The sequence below is a fragment of the Microcaecilia unicolor genome, chromosome 11 (genome assembly GCF_901765095.1).
Source record: "Microcaecilia unicolor chromosome 11, aMicUni1.1, whole genome shotgun sequence".
NCBI lineage: Eukaryota > Metazoa > Chordata > Amphibia > Gymnophiona > Siphonopidae > Microcaecilia > Microcaecilia unicolor.
In genome coordinates, this window is record NC_044041.1 from 142,244,969 (window position 1) to 142,267,150 (window position 22,182).

At 45.0% G+C, this 22,182-nt stretch overlaps 1 protein-coding gene across 1 annotated transcript in view; it reads right to left on the minus strand.

Moving 5' to 3' along the window:
- Positions 1–22,182, minus strand: part of CLPTM1 (CLPTM1 regulator of GABA type A receptor forward trafficking) — a 667,471-nt gene that overhangs the window by 90,478 nt on the left and 554,811 nt on the right. Inside the window, 1 exon segment of the mRNA XM_030218474.1 lies at positions 2,009–2,144. Coding sequence (XP_030074334.1) covers positions 2,009–2,144 — 136 coding nt within the window.

Genomic DNA, 22,182 nt, shown 5'->3' on the forward strand with positions numbered 1-22,182 from the left:
AGCTGAGGCTCTCAAGACATCATACAGCAAGTCTGCCAAATAGGCTAAGCCCGATTCCAGGGCCGGCCAATCAGCCCTCAAGGAAAGATCCGAGGGGGAAGCCCGCTGCACCATAGTCAGGCACGCCCTGGCCACATAGGAGCCGCAAACTGAGGCCTGCAAACTTAAAGCAGCCGCCTCAAAGGACGACCTTAAGGCCGCCTCCAATCTTTTGTCTTGGGCGTCCTTTAGGGCCGTGCCACCTTCCACCGGCAACGCCGTTTTCTTAGTCACCGCAGTGATTAAAGAATCCACGGTAGGCCACAGATAGGCCTCACGCTCACTCACAGCCAAAGGATAGAGGCGGGACATAGCCCTAGCCACTTTAAGGCTCGCTTCTGGGGCATCCCATTGAGCCGAAATTAAGGTGTGCATGGCATCATGCACGTGGAAGGTTCTAGGCGGGCGCTTCGTCCCCAGCATAATGGCAGAGCCAACAGGGGCTGAGGGAGAGACGTCCTCCGGAGAGGAAATCTTCAAAGTGTCCATGGCCTGTAACAACAGGTTGGGCAAATCCTCTGGGCTAAAAAGCCGCGCTGCAGAGGGGTCATCCGCTCCAACCGAGCGGGGATCCGTCTCCTCCAAGGAATCCGCAAAGGACCGTTGGGAGACCTCAGACACGCTGCCCTCATCTACATCGGAGGAGACAAATTCCTCCAAGGCCTGGGAATCAACCCGAGGGCGTTTGCCTCTGGGAACCTCAACCTCTTTACCAGACGAGGGAGCAGGGGCAGCGTTGTGCATGAGGAAGGCCTGATGCAGCAGCAAAACAAACTCGGGGGAGAAACCCCCCAGACTGTGCACTTCCGCAGCCTGGGCAACAGCCCTAGATGCACTCTCAACCGGCGCTCGAAATAGCGGGGGAGAGACATGCTGCGCATCCAAAATGGCGTCCGGCGCGAAACTCCGCGAAGGAGCCGCGCGGGAAGAACGGCTCTTAACATTAGCCGGTTTTGTGCCGTCGCCCAAATTAAGGGCGGTCATGGCATTAATGTCTCCAACCTCAAGGGCGGCCCCCGAAGAAGCCGTCCGAGCCGCGTGGCCGGCCAAGATGGCGGAGGCGAGGAGCGGGGGATGGGCGTTTATGGCGGGAAAAACCGCCACGCCGGAGGAAGGACCGGGACATTCATCGGTCACTACACTGTCACCCATCAAGGGCGAACCAGGCTGTAAACCCCCGCATCCCCTCTAGAAGCGCTCCAGCGATCCGGGGAGCGACCCTTTGCGCCCTCGCCCTCCGACGCCATATGCCACGAGGAGAAGAATCGGGGAACCCCTGCCCGCTATAAAAGGTAAAATTACCTGCTTGCCGCTCCGAGCTGTAACGAACTGGTGTCCCAGTGAGTAGCTGCAATGAACGTTTAAATAAACGTCAAAATAAACGCCTTTAAAGACGTTTAAAATTTTTTTTTTTTTTTTTTTAAACGGAGCCAGCGGGAGGGGGGAGAAAAGGAGGGACCTGGCACCACCAGGTTTGCACTTGCTCAAAAGAGCCCTCAACCCCAGGCCTCAACAAAACCTAAGGATTAGGCTTGGAGGCCTAGCCAGAGCTGCTGCTGTGTGTGACCACCACCTGCTGAGATAGAGAACATACTGAGGAGTTTCCGGCAGCACATGACCACATATAGGGAGGCAAAAGTTTGCTCTCTATCTCCACCTGCTGGTAGATGGACACAACCCACCAGTCTATGGATTGATCAGCTTGATGATATGGAAGAGGTATTTATACACATATGTGGCCACAGTACCCTCAGAATGCACAGCAGATGTAAATCTGTGCACTACTAGGGATGGCTGGTTAGTTGGGGCAAGGTGCCTAATAAAAGCACAAAGATATATGCAGATAAAAGTGTCCCCTACTATCCCAGTAGTGATTCTATCCCCTCCCCTCCCAAACACCCAATACACACAGCTGTGTTCCAGAGAATAAGAGCTTCCAAGCATCCAACATCCACTTTATGCTACTCACCAAAAGTCAGCAGAAAGCCATAAAGCATGCTGAGCACCCAGGAGTACCAACCCTTATGCTCCATATATAACAGGCTATACACAGCATAGCAACCCAGTAGGGGGAACAGGATCCAGGACAGATACCGGAAGGCCATCTGAGGATAAGAAAGAAATCAGTATATGTTAAAACCCTAGTGAGCCAAACAAAACTAATAATTCCCCACTGCTATCACATCTCAGGAACTCATGGATAAACCAAATTGGTGTTACGTTAAGAACAAATGATACAGGTCCACTCCCACACTCTTAGGAATGCCATTCCTACAGAGGCTTAAAGATTACAGGGTCGATATTCAAAAGAATGTAACAAGCAGGAGAGACTCCTGCCCGGTTAAACCCCACTGAGCTAGCTGGCCACAGATATTCAGCGGCACTTAACTGGGTAGTGCCACTGAATTATCATTGCTAATGGCCATCCCCTAACTGGCCAAGGTAGAGTGCCAACTTAGCCGGTTAGTGGTGATATTCAGCAAAACAGCTGTCCTAATTTTATGTGCTAAGTTAACCAGGCACCAGTCTGAATATCAGCCGGTGCCTAGCAAACTCCCAGGTCAGCGGATATAACCAGATAGTCAATACCAGGAGCTATGCACATCCTGGTATTGAACATCTGGGATTACATCAGTCCACAGATGGTAGCAGCCTGCAAGCTGCTTAGCGCTGTGGCCTGAATATCTGCTCCTATAATTACTACAGCAAGTTTTCAGACTTTAGCACAATGTATAGACCTGAAGATCAGCACTTAAATGAGTGCAATTAGCAGATGTAGAGGAGGATATTTGAGACAGTTCTAATCAAATTAGGCTCTCTCTCCAAAGTGGGATCAAATTTCTATAACCTTTTGAAGGTGAGGTTAAATAAACGAGGTAATGGGGTGGAGAAAATACAAAACAAAAGTTAAGACATTCTTTAGATTATACAAACCTACCATAAAGTTTAGCTTCCATTGTACAATCGTCTTAATTCTTACTTCATAAAGCACATTGGACTACCTATATCAAGTCCAAAATCAGACATCATGGTGATAATTGATGCTGGACATGAAAAGCTGAAATAGCAAACTTAATGTAGATTTTTGTTTCACTGTTCACTGCTTCAATCCTACTGACTAGATATTTGGAAGAAAATCTCTTGGACATTACATCTAGTTGAACCTCTCACTTAAAGGTAAGTCATACGGAACTCAGTTGGATTGCAGAATCCATTGCTCAAGTGGAATGCTTGGCTTTCTAGACTTTTTGATAGTAATTGCCTTAAAGATGATTCTTAATTCGAAAATATTTGCTTGTTAACTGAAAGCTATTGTCTCAACTGATGTATGGCAACTGATAAAAAAAAGACTAAGATCAGGTCAGCTGAAATGGGATAAATGAGATATTATGTACCGTATATACTTGAATATAAACCTATCTGAGTAAGAACTGAGATAACAGTTTCTTCCCCCCCCAAAAGGGGGGGGGGGGGGAAGGAACTGAACAAGAGTATAAACCAGGGGCGTAGCCACCCACTTAAGCTCAAGGCCCACCATGATCCCTTCCCTCCACTCCCACCCTGTCCCACGGATCCGGCACTTCTCTTTTTTCCCCTCCCTATTTCTCTACCGCGGTACTTCCAACTTACAAGATTGGCGATACCCAGCTGCGATTCACAAACACACAGGCCGGCTCCAGCGTTCGCTCTGCTGCGTCATGCCCTCACTGACGCAACTTCCTATTTAGGACGGGACGTCACGTTAACAAAGCCAGGGAACGCCGGAGCTACAGTGCGAGCCTGTGTGGGTGAATCGCTGCCGGCCCGGATAGTTCCAATGCTGTAAGTTGCAGAAGCAGGGAGAAAAAAAGTACAGAGGTGCCAGAGCAGGGACTGGAGGCGGGGAGGGGAGAAAAGTGCTGGACCGGGAGGGGCACCAAACTAGGGAAGGGACAAAAGTGCTGGACCCGGGGGGGGGGGGGGGGGGGGGGGCACAAGAGGGACGGGAGAAAAGTGTTGGATGGACTGAGAGGGGTGCGAGAAATAGAATGTTGTACATAGGGGTGAAGGAGAGGGAGATGTTGTGCATGGGGAAATAGGGAGAAACGTGGACATGCCAGTGGAAGGGAGGAAGGGAGAGATGCTGCATTGGGGGGGGGGGGGGTGGATGAGAGAAATGTTGGACCTGGGGCACAAAGGATGGGGGGAGAGGGAAATGGTGGACAGTGGGAGCGAGGCAGAAATGTTGGACATGGCGGAGGAAGGGCATGAATGCTGCATGGGAGGTAGGGAGAGAGGGAGGGAGGGGAAGAGAGAAGTTGGCTCTGGGGTACAAGGGAGAGGGCTAGAGAGATGTAGGACATGGGACTGGATGAGAGGCAGGAAGAGATGCACAGGTGGAGAGGGGGAGAGAAGAAGATGGATCCAGGAGCAGATGAAAATGATGGAGAGATGCCAGACAATGGGATTGAGGGAAGCGAGAAGGAGATATGCTGGACCATGGGGAACAGGACAGGAGGGAAGAGAGAACGGAAAGGATATATCAGGCTACAAAGGTGGGGATGGAAGAAAGAGAGAGCAGATGCTGGGCTAGAAAGGTGGAGGGAGGAAGGTGCTGGGAATGGTGCAACCATGTGGGAGAGGCCAGGAAGGGGAGGAGAAGGGTGGCAAGAAAATGGATGAGAGGATAGTGATTACAGAGGGTAGAAATATGGTCATGGAGAATAGATTAAAGATGGAAGGGAATGGAAGCCTGGGGAAGGAGTGAGATGGGGAATGAGAGAGCTAGTGGGTGAAAGAAGATAGAAATCTGATAGGTAGCTGAAAAGTAAAAAGGAGGAGAAGGATGAGAAAGAGGGTGAAATTTGAGTTGACAGAGGTGGAAAAAGAAAAAATGAGAGGACAGAACTAAAAAGGAATGATCATTATATCAGAGGTAGATATAGTGAGGGAATAGACAGCAGAGAGAAGCCAAATGTACAGCAGCCACCTGAAGGAGAATTAGTAGATAACAGGAAATTGGAACCAACATAATGGAAAAATAAAACACCCAGACAACAAAGGTAGAAGAAAGCATTTTATTTGAATGTTTTAAATAGAATATATTAGCTTTTGGAAATGTGCAATTGTGTTCAATAGAAAGGAAATGCATTTCTGTTGTTATTTCTCCAGTGTTGTAGTATATGTTAAGTTTAACTTCTTGGGGTTCTCAATTTTTGTGTAAAAATTTTAATTTCTAATTTGTGATCCCTTGGTCTGTATTTGGTGAAGGTCTGTCGGTGTGAGTAGTACTGGCAGGTGGGGAAATTGGAGGGAGGCAGGAAAGAGAGGGGATCAGAGAAAGTGCCCTCCTTTATTTCTGACCTGGGCCATAGCATGTCTAACACTGGCCCTGACCCTTGCTTTATAACTGGTGGGGAACCCCAAGCATCCCCAGCTGAGAACCTCCTCCAAAGGCAGCCAGAATTCCCTTCTACCAAACTCTCCAGTCAGTGACAGCATCCTTGAGCCACCGACTACTAAGCTCGCATGTGGTGCTGGCATTAGTGGCTTAGGAACATTGCTGCTGCCTGCCAAGCTTGGTAAAAGGGAGTTCTGGCTGCCCTCAGAGAAAGTCTTCAGCTAACAGAGCTTGAGGATCCTCATTAGCTATTTATATTTTGAGGTGGAGGTATGGCGGGGCAGAGATAATTTTGTGCCCACCCACTTAGGCTTAGGCCCACCCAAAATTGGCTGTCTGGCTACGCCACTGGTATAAACCAGGGGGTTTATATTCAAGTGTCCAGCTCACTTCTAGGTCCACCTGTAGGACCAGATCCACTGCCAGTTGCAATGCAGCTCTACTCTGGAATACTTCCAGATGTTGCTGCTGCCTCAATCAGCATTAACTGTAGGTGGTGGTCAAGAAAGGAAACAAAATAGCCCCAACCTGAACATCACCTCCTGATTCTTAGGTACATGCTCCACTTCAAAATAAAGGGACTTTGATTCTATTTTCCATCCCCCCTCCCGGGATGACCAGTATTTGTTCCTCAACCCTGCCCACATCCATATCCCCCTGCAGTAACCAACATTTCCCAGCTTTTCCTCCACCGCCCCCCCCCCCCCCCCCCCACCACCACGATAAACCGGCTTTTCACGGCTTCTCAGACAGACACTGACATAGTTATGGGCTGGGCCACTGTGTCAGTGTCTGCTGGAGAAGCAGGTGAACGAAAAGAAAGTTATTGGGAGGAGGCAGTGTTAAGGAAGAAATGCCAGTCATCAGGGGGGCGTGGAGAGAGGAGAGACTGAAACTGAGATCCACATTTAGGGACTTTTTGGGGACAAAAACAACACTGCTAAAAACAACACTGCTGCTAGCCAATTGACAGGGTCCTGTGAAAACTGGGTAGTGATCACACAAATGGCCTGGTTTGGGGCTGTAGCACCAAGGCAGACAGAGAAAAACATTCAAGGCACTGCACAGCATCAACAAGGCAAAAAAGGCAAGGGATGATAACTTAGCAACACATCTGGAACTGAATTTCAATTTAAATGATTATCGATAGAAATCAAACAAAATAAACATGGAAAAGAAAATAAGATGATACCTTTTTTTATTGAAAATACAGAAGAAACCTGTCTTCGCAAAAAACAACAATAATCAAAAACAGCGAAGATGACGCAAAAAAACAGAAAAAGAAGAAAAAGAAAAAAAGATAAAAACAAAAAACAAATAAAAAACAGTGAAAAAAGAAATGAAAAAATTGAAAATACAAAATGCACACAAAGAAGAAAAACTACAAGAACAAAATTATGAACAAAATATGAAAACAAAAAGAGACGACACAAGCAAAATGAAAAAAACTAAATAAATTATTAAGGTGATATGACTCGACACAGCTGTGTTTCGGCCCAACTGGCCTGCGTCAGGAGTCTAAATAAAACAAATTAAATTTAATTTAAAACATGTTGATTTTTAACATCTTAACTATAAACAAAGATTAATCAATATACAATATAAGACAAAAAACAGATGTGCTGCAATCCTTGGTCCAGTGTTTTCTTTCAGTACATTTTAGAGAACTAGCTGAAGACAGTATAAAAGCAACGGAAAATGAACAGGCAAAGTACATATTTTAAATAAACTTGTAAAAAATTACCAATAACTCATGTTTAAGTTTATATCTATCGATGAATCTCATATTATTACAAAAAATTATATCTTTAAAAACTTAATCCATGTACTTAAATTATCAGAGCTTCTAAATTTCTACAGATCCTAATCATTCTAAATATATATGATATAATGCTGATTAATGGTCATTATAAGACTAAAAATGTTATATAAAACCATAATTTACAATTCATATTAAGGAGAAAGGGTGATATGAATTTGAAGTTTACCTGTTACACCATGTATGTATTATCTGGTAATATCAGTCCTTGAAGGGTGTTCAATTAAACGCACTTTTATGCAATAACACTCTACCTTTAAATTTAATTTGTTTTATTTAGACTCCTGACGCAGGCCAGTTGGGCCGAAACACAGCTGTGTCGAGTCATATCACCTTAATAAATTTATTTAGTTTTTTTCATTTTGCTTGTGTCGTCTCTTTTGTTTTCATATTTTGTTCATAATTTTGTTCTTGTAGTTTTTTCTTCTTTGTGTGCATTTTGTATTTTCAATTTTTTCATTTCTTTTTCACTGTTTTTTATTTCTTTTTGTTTTTATCTTTTTTCTTTTTCTTCTTTTTTCTGTTTTTTTCACCTTTTTTTATTGGACATAACTTAATACATTTCTTGATTAGCTTTCGAAGGTTGCCTTCTTCGTCAGATCGGAAATAAGCAAATGTGGTAGCAGATAGTATATATAAGAGAAACATCAAAGCATTACATTGACAGTCTGACAGAGTGGGAGGGTGGGGGTATGCATGGGGACATCAAAGCATTTCATTGATATTCTAACAGGATGGTGTTGGTAGGTGAGAGGAGGGTAATAAACAGAGAAATAAACATTTGCTTATTTCCGATCTGACAAAGAAGGGCAACCTTCGAAAGCTAATTAAGAAATGTATTAAGTTATGTCCAATAAAAAAGGTATCATCTTATTTTCTTTTCCATGTTTTATTTTGTTTGATTTCTATTGATAACCTTTAAGAGTGGACTAACACGGCTACCACACCTCTCAATTTAAATGAGAAATGCAGAGAAAAATAGCCCTTCATAACTAAAGCGCTGTTTATCCACAGTTTGCCTTACTTTTTTCTGCTGTCTGCTGTCAGAGAAATTTAGTGAGAACTGCACAAGTAGCGTATTAAGTGTGTAGGAAGCTCTTCTTTAGCCAGGACAGATGGTAGATAACTGTGTTGCAGAGACCACAACCGCACAACGGAACTGCTGACTGCTACATGAACTGGGACCTGATTTTGGCGGCCACTTTTTCCATTTTATCTCCAGATGCCATAGAGGTCACCAGAAGTGGCAGTGATGCAATCAGATCATATACAGAGAAGTTGGAGGAAGGAGGGATCCCAAAGGCGGTGGCCATTTTTCCTCCACTGTGACCAGGTCGGTGGGGGTGGGGATGGGGACACGTGGGAATCAGCGGTAAGTGCTTTACATTTAGGTCTATTGAATTTACCACGGGAAAAGTGCATTTTACTGTTCCCACGGGGTGGTTTGCAGGTTTTCTCCCACATACATGGTAAATTCATTAAAATTTTAACCCTTACCATGTGTTTATTTATTTATTTTTACATTTGTGTACAGCTATGACCAAAGCGGGGTAACAATCAAACATATATAATAAACATATAACAACAAACTACATCAATTTGCAGCTCAAATCACAGTCAAAATCTCCATCCCCTGTCGTTCTCTAGTCGATGGGCTTTAGTCTGTTCCAGCTAGAAAACCAAGGTGTGCAGTGTGTTTTCACCAGGATAGGCATGACATTTTGAAAAGAATATTGGCAGCACAACTGACTGATTAAGATGGAAGTCCGACAGTACTTTAGGAAGGAACTGCTCTTGCAGAAAACTACTCTTTTATGAAATCTTTTATACTGTAAGGTGGATCGGTTACTAGGGCCTGAAGCTTGATGACCCTGCATGCTGAAGTGACTGCCACCAAAAGCAAAGCCTTTCAGGTCAGCTAGTTGCAAGGTTCAAATGGTTAAAAAAAAAAAAAAAAAGCTTTCATCAGCTGATGATGACATTGAGGTCCCATGACACCCACTGGAGGTTTGGTGGGGGGATTTGTCAAAAGCAAACCTCTTATGCATCGAACAACTAAAGGCTATACAGAGATGTGCTTGTCTTCCACATGGTGATGGTAAGCGCCAATTGCACCAAGTTGAATCCTTAGTTGATTTTCAGCCCAGACTCAGAAAAGTGTTAAGTACTCAAGCAGTTTTTGTGTAGGGTAGGGAAAATGTTCTAGGGGCCTGCCCTCACACCGGATAATAAGTCTCTTGTTGCTCACTCTTTCACTTAAAATTACATAACTTATAACCTGACTTTATCCAAGGTGGGGCACAAAATTACATAATCATAAAAACAAAAAAAATACAAGCAGCAAAACAACTTATCACAAAAATATAACCATCTAGTCCAGCAGCCATCTTAAGGCTGTGCAGAGGTCAGGCGAAGCAAGCGACATTTCAGTAAATTCTTGAAAGTAACAATCTGTCACTATCGCTTGATTTCCAAAGGTAGTTGATGCCAATCATGAGGGCTGGCCCTTTTCTAGTCTGCTCGAGTAGTAGCTGTTGAAAGTCAGGTACAAAAAGCTTGCATTTACTCTGACAGTGCAAGTCCACACAGGACTACAAAGCATTACGTAAATAAAGAGAAGATTCATGGTACGAACTTAGGGGCAAAATCAAAATTAACTTGAACATTATATGAAATTCCACTGGGAACCAATGCAATCTGACAAAATGAGAGATCATATGTTCAATCTTAAGAGAGCCCTGATAGCAATCTAATTGCAGAATTTTGAACAACTTGCAAAGACTACATGCAATATGCTGGTAAACCTAGGTACACAACAGTACAATAATCAATCCAGCTAACAACTTGTAATTGCAGAACCAGACTAAAGTCAGACAGCAAAAGTAACAGTCGCAACTTGCTCAACAATCGTAATTTTAAAAATGATTTTTTTTAAATCACTAATTGTAGCTGTGGTCGAAGAGATAATTGGGAATACGATACTCTCAGAATTTTAGCCTGTCGAAACACCTGATAAAGACATTTCTGAAGGCAGATCAAGCTCTGAATCTGCGATGACATCAGCTAGTTTTCCTTTGGCCTGACACCAGTGAGAAGCTAAAGTCCATTGGGCCTGTTTCAAAAGGAGGCGTGCCGTGGGTGTGACATGCACAGTAGAGGCCATGTGGCCTAACAATCTTAACATCTGCTGAGCTGTGACCTGCTGGCTCTGCCAAATCTGATGAGCGATGCTGATCATTGCATCTGCCCTGGAAGCTGATAGGTAGGCTCGAACCCGAACTCTGTTTAACAGGGCTCCAATAAATTCTAATTGCTGAGCAGGGAGGAGATGGGACTCTGGTAACTCCAGAATCTTCTGTATTGATTCGTGGGCACCACCTTCCTTTGATATGCTCTTCACTAGACATCGTTCAAGTAGAGAAACGCATGCACTCCCAGTCTGCATATGGGGGAGGGTGAAATGGACTTGATATACCGCCTTTCTGTGGTATTTTGCAACTACATTCAAAGCAGTTTACATATATACAGGTACTTATTTTGTACCTGGGGCAAAGGAGGGTTAAGTGACTTGCCCACAGTCACAAGGAGCTGCAGTTGGAATCAAACCCAGTTCCCCAGGATCAAAGACCACTGCACTAACCACTAGGCTACTCCTCTACTACTGCAACTACTGTGAAGCGTTTTGTGACGACCCTGAGAGCAGACGCAAGGCCAAAAAGCAGTTGATTCCATATTCAAAATCTGAGATAAATTATGTGATTGGGATATGTGGGTGTAAGCATCCTCTAAGTCCAAAGAGCATAGCCAACCATAAGTACATAAGTACATAAGTAGTGCCATACTGGGAAAGACCAAAGGTCCATCTAGCCCAGCATCCTGTCACCGACAGTGGCCAATCCAGGTCAAGGGCACCTGGCACGCTCCCCAAACGTAAAAACATTCCAGACAAGTTATACCTAAAAATGCAGAATTTTTCCAAGTCCATTTAATAGCGGTCTATGGACTTGTCCTTTAGGAATCTATCTAACCCCTTTTTAAACTCCGTCAAGCTAACCGCCCGTACCACGTTCTCCGGCAACGAATTCCAGAGTCTAATTACACGTTGGGTGAAGAAAAATTTTCTCCGATTCGTTTTAATTTACCACACTGTAGCTTCAACTCATGCCCTCTAGTCCTAGTATTTTTGGATAGCGTGAACAGTCGCTTCACATCCACCCGATCCATTCCACTCATTATTTTATACACTTCTATCATATCTCCCCTCAGCCGTCTCTTCTCCAAGCTGAAAAGCCCTAGCCTTCTCAGCCTCTCTTCATAGGAAAGTCGTCCCATCCCCACTATCATTTTCGTCGCCCTTCGCTGTACCTTTTCCAATTCTACTATATCTTTTTTGAGATACGGAGACCAGTACTGAACACAATACTCCAGGTGCGGTCGCACCATGGAGCGATACAACGGCATTATAACATCCGCACACCTGGACTCCATACCCTTCCTAATAACACCCAACATTCTATTCGCTTTCCTAGCCGCAGCAGCACACTGAGCAGAAGGTTTCAGCGTATCATCGACGACGACACCCAGATCCCTTTCTTGATCCGTAACTCCTAACGCGGAACCTTGCAAGACGTAGCTATAATTCGGGTTCCTCTTACCCACATGCATCACTTTGCACTTGTCAACATTGAACTTCATCTGCCACTTGCACGCCCATTCTCCCAGTCTCGCAAGGTCCTCCTGTAATCGTTCACATTCCTCCTGCGACTTGACGACCCTGAATAATTTTGTGTCATCGGCGAATTTAATTACCTCACTAGTTATTCCCATCTCTAGGTCATTTATAAATACATTAAAAAGCAACGGACCCAGCACAGACCCCTGCGGGACCCCACTAACTACCCTCCTCCACTGAGAATACTGGCCACGCAATCCTACTCTCTGCTTCCTATCTTTCAACCAGTTCTTAATCCATAATAATACCCTACCTCCGATTCCATGACTCTGCAATTTCTTCAGGAGTCTTTCGTGCGGCACTTTGTCAAACGCCTTCTGAAAATCCAGATATACAATATCAACCGGCTCCCCATTGTCCACATGTTTGCTTACCCCCTCAAAAAAATGCATTAGATTGGTGAGGCAAGACTTCCCTTCACTAAATCCGTGCTTACTTTGTCTCATCAGTCCATGTTTTTGTATATGCTCTGCAATTTTATTCTTTTTTTTTTTTTTAGAAATAATTTTTATTAAGGTACCAGAACACCAACAGCATTACATTACAACGCAAATAAATAATTTCAAAGCAAGGGTAACCATACTAGCAAAAAGGTTTGATTTGTGCATAGAGCAGTTCAATATGCTGTTACCTACTTCTCCATTAATCTGCCCCTGCATGTGCCAATGATCAGTCAGTCAGTGTTCCATTCACCCGGTTTTATCATTATCTCCCTCCACCCCCAGTAACAGCCCCTCCCCGCTACTCCCGTCCCCCTCCAACCCCCGCCTGCTCCCGGAGAACTTTGCGAACCTGGATTCGAAGCCACGTAAAGCCGCCACATATCTCTATATGCTTGACCCCTCTGGCCGGAGGATTTAGTGCGTTCCTCCTCCCATTGCGCCATCTGCGTCATCCTACCTCTCCACTGCTGTATAGTTGGGGGTGCTTCAACGGCCCAATTCGCCAGTATTGATTTCCTGGCCAGCATTAGCGCCACACATGCAAAGCGCACTTGTGATGGGGATAGCCCCTGCTCTCTCAAAGTGCCTTCATCTCCCAGCAGCACCACCCTATAGTACCACTCCATCTGCGTTGTCAGCAAACACCCCAGTGTCTCCAGCACCCCCGTCCAGAAGTTGCCCAACTTCGAGCACTCCAGGAAGGTGTGAACAAGGGACCCCACTTTATGTTTACACCGCACACATGTGTCGTCTTCCCATAATCCCATTCGTTTACCCTTCTCCCTTGTTATAAAAACGCCATGAAGCAGCCTAAACTGCATTTCTTGTAGATTTGCACTGGAAGTTATTCTGAACGCCCCCTGAAAGCAGTTGGACAGCATTCCCATAGTAATTTCCTCCCCCAATTGTTCACTCCACCATCGTGCTAAGCCAGCAAAAAGGGCGCTGCTTTCTGTTCCCTCCCCACCGCATACCACACTGCCAGTTTATTGGCCGTTTCTGGCAACTGACAGAATATCTTGTCTAGGCGGGAGAAGGTCGGCCCTTGGGACCGAACCGGAGTTAGGGACGCACAGTAATGCCTCCACTGTAAGAAGGGCAGAACATCTGCTTGGGACAGATTCCATTGTACTCTTGCCTGCTCGAATGTAGGGAAAAGCCCGCCCCCCAGTTCTGTAAAATCCCCCACATATCGGCATCCATGTCGGGCCCAGATTTTGAAACGCGACCCTCCTTGTCCTGCCGGAAATTGAGGGTTTTCAACTGCTGCAAGGAAGGGTGACGCACCCATCGCTCCCCCCAATACCCTTCTCCACCAAGTCCAAGCCCGACTCAAAGGGCGGAGCAAAAACCCAATACCCCCTTTCGTACTCCTCCCCCCTTGCAAAAGATTGAATGCCGACTGCTGAAACTGCTCGTCCTGCCATATAACCTGCGGCGCAAATTTGGAATTCCCCGAATGCAATTCATGAATCCAGCGCAGCATAGCCGCCACGTTGTATAAGCGCAAATCTGGCAAATTTATCCCTCCCTTTGCCCTATCCAATGTTAGTTTGGCAAACCTATCCGCGCCCGTCGCCCTGCCCATAGAAAGGTTCCAATGAACCCTTTGTAGTAGGATTCATCCTTCCTCGTGATCCATAAAGGTAACATCTGTATAGCGTACAATATCTTTGGCAGCATGACCATTTTAACCAATGCTGCCCTTCCTAGTAAAGAAAGAGGGAGGTCGCGCCACTGATAACACAACTTCCGTAAACTGTCCAATTTGTCCTGGACATTTTTGCGGTATATTACTCTCAAGTCTCTGTGTAGGTACACTCCTAGATATTTTAGAGTGCCCGTGGACCATGCAAGGGGGAAAAGGATGCAACTGCTGGCACTTACAGGGCGATGATACCGGTAGGGCCTCTGACTTGTCGAAATTTATACGCAGCCCAGAAAAGGAGCCAAACTGCAAAAGCAACGTTATTAGTCTGGGTACAGTCTCGGTGGCATTATCCAAATATATGAGCATGTCGTCCGCAAACATATTTATTTTAAATTCCTGGACACCCATCTTGATTCCTGTAATCTCCCTGGACTGCCGAATTTTAATAGCAAAGGGTTCAAGCGAGAGCACAAACAGCATTGGCGACAACGGGCACCCCTGCCGTGTGCCCCTTTCCAGAGAGAAGGACTGTGACAACATGCCATTAATTAAGATCTGGGCAGTAGGGTTACTATATAATGCTCGTATGCCCCCTAGAAACTCTCCCATGATGCCAAATTGAGGAAGCACCCAGAACAAGTAATCCCACAGGATCTTGTCAAAGGCTTTCTCCGCATCTAAACTGGTGATAATGGCATCTCCCGGCATGGTCCCCCATTTCTGCAATACCGACAAGGCTCTAAGAACGCTGGATGACGCGTATCGCCCCGGCACAAAGCCTGCTTGATCCGTATGTATTAATGCTGGTAAGACCGCTCCCAGCCTATGCGCCATGATATTCGCAAAGAGCTTTATATCCTGATTCAGGAGTGAAATCGGGCGATACGATCCCAACAATTCCATGTCTCTTCCCGGTTTTGGGAGCACCACGATATGTGCATGAGTCAGTCCTCCACCACCATCCCCCCCCGCAGTGCACAAGTGATGGCACAACTCCTGAAACGGAGGGCACAACCTTTCTCCCAGAATTTTGTACCACTCTGGACCCAACCCATCGGGCCCAGGGGCCTTTGCCAGCTTCAATCTCTTAACTGCCTGGCAAACCTCCGTTCCGACCACCGGGGCATTTAGTACATCTCGCTGTGCCTGCGTCAACTGAGGGAGGGCAAGATCCCGGAAAAAGGACTCCCTCTGCTCTCTATCTATCTCTCCTTTGTTGTATAATGTTTTATAAAATTGGACAAATTCCTCCTGTATGTCCTCTATCGATGTCACCACTCTCTGATCGGCCGCTCTAACCTTGCTAATAATCTTCTTTGCCCCTCGCTGCCGCACCAACGCAGCCAACAACTTCCCTGTCTTATTTCCCCATCGGAAAAGATTATACTTATACATATTAATGTCGTGAGCTGCCCTGGCATTTAAAATATCATTTATCTGCCTCTTCACCGCCCAGTACTCCCGCCTTACTCCCTCCTCCTGGTGCGGATATGTTGCCCTCTCAGCTGCTGCAATTGATTAGTTAATGTGATCAATTGTCTATTCCTCTCCCTATTATTTTCACTGTGTAGGCCAAAATATGACCCCGCATCACTGCTTCCCGGCTTCCCAATATGTTATGGGGCCCACCGACTCAGGGTCGTTCTCTTTTAGGTAGTTATCCCACTTTTGCAACAGGAACGCTCTAAAGTCAAGATCTAAATAAAGGGTTGGGTTCATTCGCCACTGTCGCACCTCCTCTCCCTGACGCCAGTGTATCTCAACCCATACCAGACAGTGATCTGAGACAGCTCCATCTACGATGTCTGCTTTTCCCACTCTTGATAAAAATGATGGGTCCAGAAGCAAGTAATCCAGTCTGGAGTAGACTCCGTGGACCTGTGAGAAGAAAGTGTATTCATAGGATTCCGGGTGTAATACCCTCCAAATATCTAACAGCCCTAATTCACGCATCAAAAATTGCACCCCCCTACCTTCCCAAGCAGATGTTCTAGTTTTTGCTGGCTTGCAATCAATCGAGGGGTCCGCCGTAATATTAAAATCTCGCCTAATATCAGCTTGTATCCAGCGATCGAGACCAACTGCGCCAACAAGTTGGAGAAGAAGGAGTGAGAATACACATTGGGTGCATACACAGAGCAAAGGGCGACCCTCTGTCCCGCTACCTCCCCCAGCCACAAAATAAAGCGGCCCTCCGGGTCTTGCACTAATTTATGCATGCTTACATGGAGTTTTTATGGAATAATATAACCACGCCCCTTTGTCTACTGTTGTATGAGGACGAGACCACCTCCCCTACCCATCCCCGTTTCAACTTTTGGTGTTCAATCTGAGAGAGATGAGTTTCCTGCAGAAATAAACATCAATGTGCATCTTAGCGCAGTAAGACAGAATCTTAGAACGTTTGACAGGTGAGTGGATCCCATCAACATTCAGAGACCCAAATCTTAGTTTACTCATTAGTCAACATCACTCTAGGGTTCAAGCAGCCCTTACAGTATCTTGGGGTGATGTCCCAGCTCACCACCCCCCTTCTATTCCCCTGGAATACACTCTGCCAAATCCAGGATTTTTTTTTTTCGGTTGGGTCCCCGTTTCTCCAGGAGCATCCCCCCCACCCCCTCCCTTCCCATCTCCCCCTCCCTCCCCCTCCCCTCCTCCAGCCCTATCCCACAACAACGCTTCCCCACAACCACTCTTATCAGACTGCTCACTTCCCACATTCAGATCCCAAACATCGCACCCCCTAAGTTCCCCTTCCCTCCCCTTCCATTTCCGTAGAACTCCCTCCCCGCTATCCCCCCTCCTCCCCCCTAGAACAACCAGTGCTACAACCCTGATCAAGAAAGCTGCTCCTCTCCCCGATGCACCCCTTATAAGGCACCAACTTCTAAGGTTAACATATAACAGGCTAACTATAAACAACTTGAATCACCCCCCCTTAGCAGAAACATCCACCACAGTCTTCATAAACACCCCCCTCCCCCATGTGTTTTATACAGGCCTGTATAGACTGATTGTTCGCTGCCCCTTTAACTATTGCAATGAACAGTTGCGAAGGAGTCCCGTATATCTGCCACTAAAGAGAGATTAAAAGACATGACATGTCTGATCAGCAAGAGGAGATGTTCTCGAGTCTCCCAATAAGGTCACATAGTCCTACTTGATTCTGGCGCCAAAGGTAAGCGTTCCTCTCACCAACGCTCCACTGCTGTAGTCAGTCGACAAGAAGCCAGAGTTCCCTACTGGAGAGTACCTTCTTCTGGCCAAACGTTCAATGTCCATGAATGAGCTCTCAAGTAATCCAGATCTGTATCCCCCACTGGTCGACCACTGTGGTAATGTTTTCTTAAGTTTGCCCCTCACTTCAATTGCTCCATGAATGATTGGAGCTCCTCAGGTTTTTCCATGAATAAAACGCGACCCTCATGCAGCACTCTCACCCTGGCTGGGTATTGCAGTGAAAACTTGATTCCCTTATTAAAGAGCTGAGAGCAATAAGGAGACAGACGCCGGCGGAGCTCCGACACTCTAGGGGAAAAATCTTGAAACATCAGTAAGTTGGTTCCATTATAGACCAAACTCCCTGCGCTGGCGATATTTCTCCATCAGCTGGGCCTTGTCCGCATAGTTAAAAATGCGTGCAATTACAGGGCGCGGCCTGCTATGTTGTTCTTTCAGCACTCCCACGCGGTGTACTCTTTCTGCCTTTAGGCGCTGCCCCTCCCACCGAGGCCCAGCTCTTTAGGTAGCCATGTTTCAACAAGTCCCATAAATCTTTTCTTTTACATTTTCTGGGACCCCCACCAACCTGATGTTATTGCGTCTGCTCCTATTTTCTTGATCTTCAACTCTGTCTTCCAGCACTTTGCACCTTTTGTCCAACGCGATTAGCTGAGTAGACATTCCAGTCGCGAGGTCCTCCTGCTGAGAGATCCGTTCCTCTGCCTGTTGTATGCGGTTCCCCTGCGTTGCCAGATTTTCTTTGAGTTCATCCATAAAGGCATGCAGGGTAGAGAGCTTATCATCCAATACCGCTGCCATGTGTTTCATAATCTCTTTGATCGCCGCCTCCTGCAACGCGATCACTGGCGGGGTTTGGCTATTGGACTCTGCAGCCTGCTCTTTCCCGGACGCCATCTTGTCCACAGTGTTCGTTCCGCTTCTTTTTTGTGTCCGCGGAGTCTTCGGCGGCATGCCGGTGCGCCCACACCCAGGGGATTTCCTCCTGCTCCACGTCGGGTCAGTGAGTACTGCGCTTTATTATTCTTCAATTTCCGCGGGTCTAAATCCGCTAGTGCCGCTGTAAAAAGCTGTTTTATCAAGCCTGGGAGAGGAGAGCAGCCTCGAGCCGTCCGTTCAGGTCCCTGCCATCACGTGACCCCCTCTGCAATTTTATTCTTAATAATAGCCTCCACCATCTTGCCCGGCACCGACGTCAGACTCACCGGTCTATAATTTCCCGGATCTCCTCTGGAACCCTTCTTAAAATCGGAGTAACATTGGCTACCCTCCAGTCTTCCGGTACTACACTCGATTTTAGGGACAGATTGCATTTGCCTGAATCATGGGAAGCAGAATACCCAGGGAATATATATATGTATATATATATATAAAAATTAACATTACTATTAATATAAACAAACAAGAAAATGTTTAGCTCTTAAATTTGATCACAAACATGGAAGGGGTGGAATATCCTGAAAACTAAGAGGAAAAAAATAATTAAAAAATCAAAGAAAAGGCCTTAACATGAAACTGTTCCCTGCCATCAATTTAATAATTTACACGGTTCAAGTTGTAAGCTTCTTCCTATCTAAAAAAGACAATTGCTCAGGAGCAGAAAGGCATTTTACACTAGGATATTGAAATAAACATTTAACATGGCTAACTCTATAAAAATGTAGCATCCAATTCACTAGTCTGTTGTCTTAATGCAAGAAATGCTTTCCTTCTCTCTTATGTGTTGTTTTGACCAAAAAATAAATTTTGTGATCTGCAAATACAATCACAGTACAACGTTCATGTCTTGCTCAAAGACAAAGGATACTAATAATGTAGCATTCCAATTCTTCCACTGATAAATCTTCTAACAAAGTCAATAAGATTATTTAAGCCTATATCATTTTTCTTTCCTTGTTCATTAGATATAGGCTGCTCACCCAGCATTTCATTTGACCAAGCAAGCAAAAGTATATCTTGTTAAAAAGGGGAATAATTTCCATGGAATATTTCAAAATGTCCACCAACTACTTTTTAAAGGCATCCACTGGATTAAGATCCACTCGCCTAGAAAACTGAGCAAGCAAAGGTTCAATGTTTATGTTTATTTGGAATTTGACATACTGCTTTTGCCAATAAAAGGTCAAAGCGGTGAACAATAACACTAATAAGTAAAAACAAATAGGAGCAGAAAGGAACTCCATTTTTAAAACAGGAAAGATTCATACATACATATCACACATCTAAATTCAAGAGAAAAAAATTAAAATTTCCTTCAAATTAAAGTAGGTATGCTAGTTTGTCACACTGCAGTTAGGTTGAATTCCAATGAAAATAATACTTAAATTTTGGTAAGGAAAGTTCTGTTCTTAAAACTGGGGGGAGGTCATTCCAAAGCCTTTGCGCCAAATAAAAAAATGCTGATGGTTTGGTGGACTCATAATGTGTTAATTTTAATGAAGGCAAAACCAAGTGGTGAGCATCTAAAGAATGAAAGGAATGGGGTGGAGTATATGGAATAATAGATGACAGATATGATAGGGACCCCCCCATATGTGATACCTTGTGAGCAATAATTACAACTTTAAACCAAATTCGAAAGCCAATGAATCTGCAGAAATAGCAGGGAGATGTGGTCAAATTTTTTTGATTGAAAAAGTAAACAAATTGCTGCATTTTGAAGCATTTGAAGACACTGGAGTTTAACTTGAGTAATACCTGCATAGACAATTTACAATAATCAACTCTAGAAATGATGAAGGCATGAATCAAAGTGTGTACTGAAACAAAGTCAAGATACATATGAGTGGAACGACTATAACGGAGCCAAAGGAAACTTTTCTTAACTACTTGAGAAATTTGCTGTTCAAATGCTAATCAAGAATCACAACCAAGCACCGAAATGAACAAACTGTTGGAACTGGTACATTGAACAGAATGGGTATCAGAATTGGTTCTCTATGTGTGCCAGTGATCCAGCATGCAGTGGTTTATGAGGTATTTAGCACCAGTTTGCATATGAATAGCCAATTTTCTAATGCTATTAGAGCACTTTGTAAGGGGGCTAGATTTGGACAAGAAGTTGGGAAAGAATAAGAATATCACTGGCATAAAAGAAGAAGCAGATATTGTGGTCCTGTAAAAGGGTTGCCAGGGGACATGGAAATATTAAAAAGCAAAGGAGACAATAGTGAACCTTGAGGAACACCACATAGCAGTGTAAGTCTCTAGAAGTGGTGGTTAGAAGTGACAAGTGAAAAGGTGAACCAAACCAAAGTGATCCTGGTCAAACCTATATCTTGCAGGCCTGAGAGAAGTGCATGATCGACTAAGTCAAAAGCTGCCGAGAGATCCAGTGAAACAAGAAGAGTAGCATTACCTTTATCAAGACAGAATGAAGACCACTTATAAGTGAGGTAACTGTAGTTTTGGCACTGTGGCTGTTTGACGAGGATGTTGTACTGATAGTTTGTCAAGATATGAACAAAGTTGTTCAAAGACCACTTTCTTGACTGCGTTTGAGACTATAGCAAGATTAGATATGGGTCAATAATGGACTACTGATGTAACATAGTAACATAGTAGATGACGGCAGAGAAAGACCTGCACAGTCCATCCAGTCTGCCCAACAAGATAACTCATATGTGCTACTGTTTGTGTATACCTGACCTTGATTAGTATCTGCCATTTTCACGGCACAGACCGTAGAAGTCTGCCCAGCACTAGCCCCATCTCCCAACCACCAGCCCCGCCGCCCACCGGCTCTGCCACTCAATCTCCGCTAAGCTTCTGAGGATCCATTCCTTCTGAACAGGATTCCTTTATGTTTATCTCATGCATGTTTGAATTCCATTACCATTTTCATCTCTGCCACCTCCCACGGGAGGGCATTCCAAGCATCCATCACTCTCTCCGTGAAAAAATACTTCCTGACATTTTTCTTGAGTCTGCCCCCCCTTCAATCTCATTTCATGTCCTCTAGTTCTACCGCCTTCCCATCTCTGGAAAAGGTTTGCAGATTAATACCTTTCAAATATTTGAATGTCTGTATCATATCACCCCTGTTTCTTCTTTCCGCCAGGGTATACATGTTCAGGTCAGCAAGTCTCTCATCATACGTCTTGTAACGCAAATCCCATACCATTCTTGTAGCTTTTCCTTGCACCGCTTCAATTCTTTTTACATCCTTAGCAAGATACGGCCTCCAAAACGGAACACAATACTCCAGGTGGGGCCTCACCAACGACTTATACAGGGGCATCAACACTTTCTTTCTTCTGCTGGTCACACCTCTCTCTATACAGCCTAGCAACCTTCTATGGTTACCGCCTTGTCACACTGTTTCGTCGCCTTCAGATCCTCAGATACTATCACCACAAGATCCCTCTCCCCGTCCATACATATCAAACTCTCCCCGCCTAACACATACGTCTCCCATGGATTTCTACTCCCTAAGTGCATCACTTTGCATTTCTTCGCATTGAATTTTAATTGCCAAACCTTAGACCATTCTTCTAGCTTCTGCAGATCCTTTTTCATGTTTTCCACTCCCTCCCGGGTGTCCACTCTGTTACAAATCTTAGTATCGTCCGTAAAAAGGCAAACTTTACCTTCTAACCCTTCGGCAATGTCACTCACAAATATATTGAACAGAATCGGCCCCAGCAACGATCCCTGAGGCACTCCACTACTCATCTTTCCCTCATCCAAGTGAATTCCTTTAACCACCACCCTCTGGCGTCTACCCGTCAACCAGTTCCTAATCCAGTTCATCACATCAGGTCCTATCTTCAGCCTGTCCAGTTTATTAAGAGCCTCCTGTGAGGAGGCGTGTCAAAAGCTTTGCTGAAATCTAAGTAGATTACGTCTACAGCACACCCCTGATTCAATTCTTCG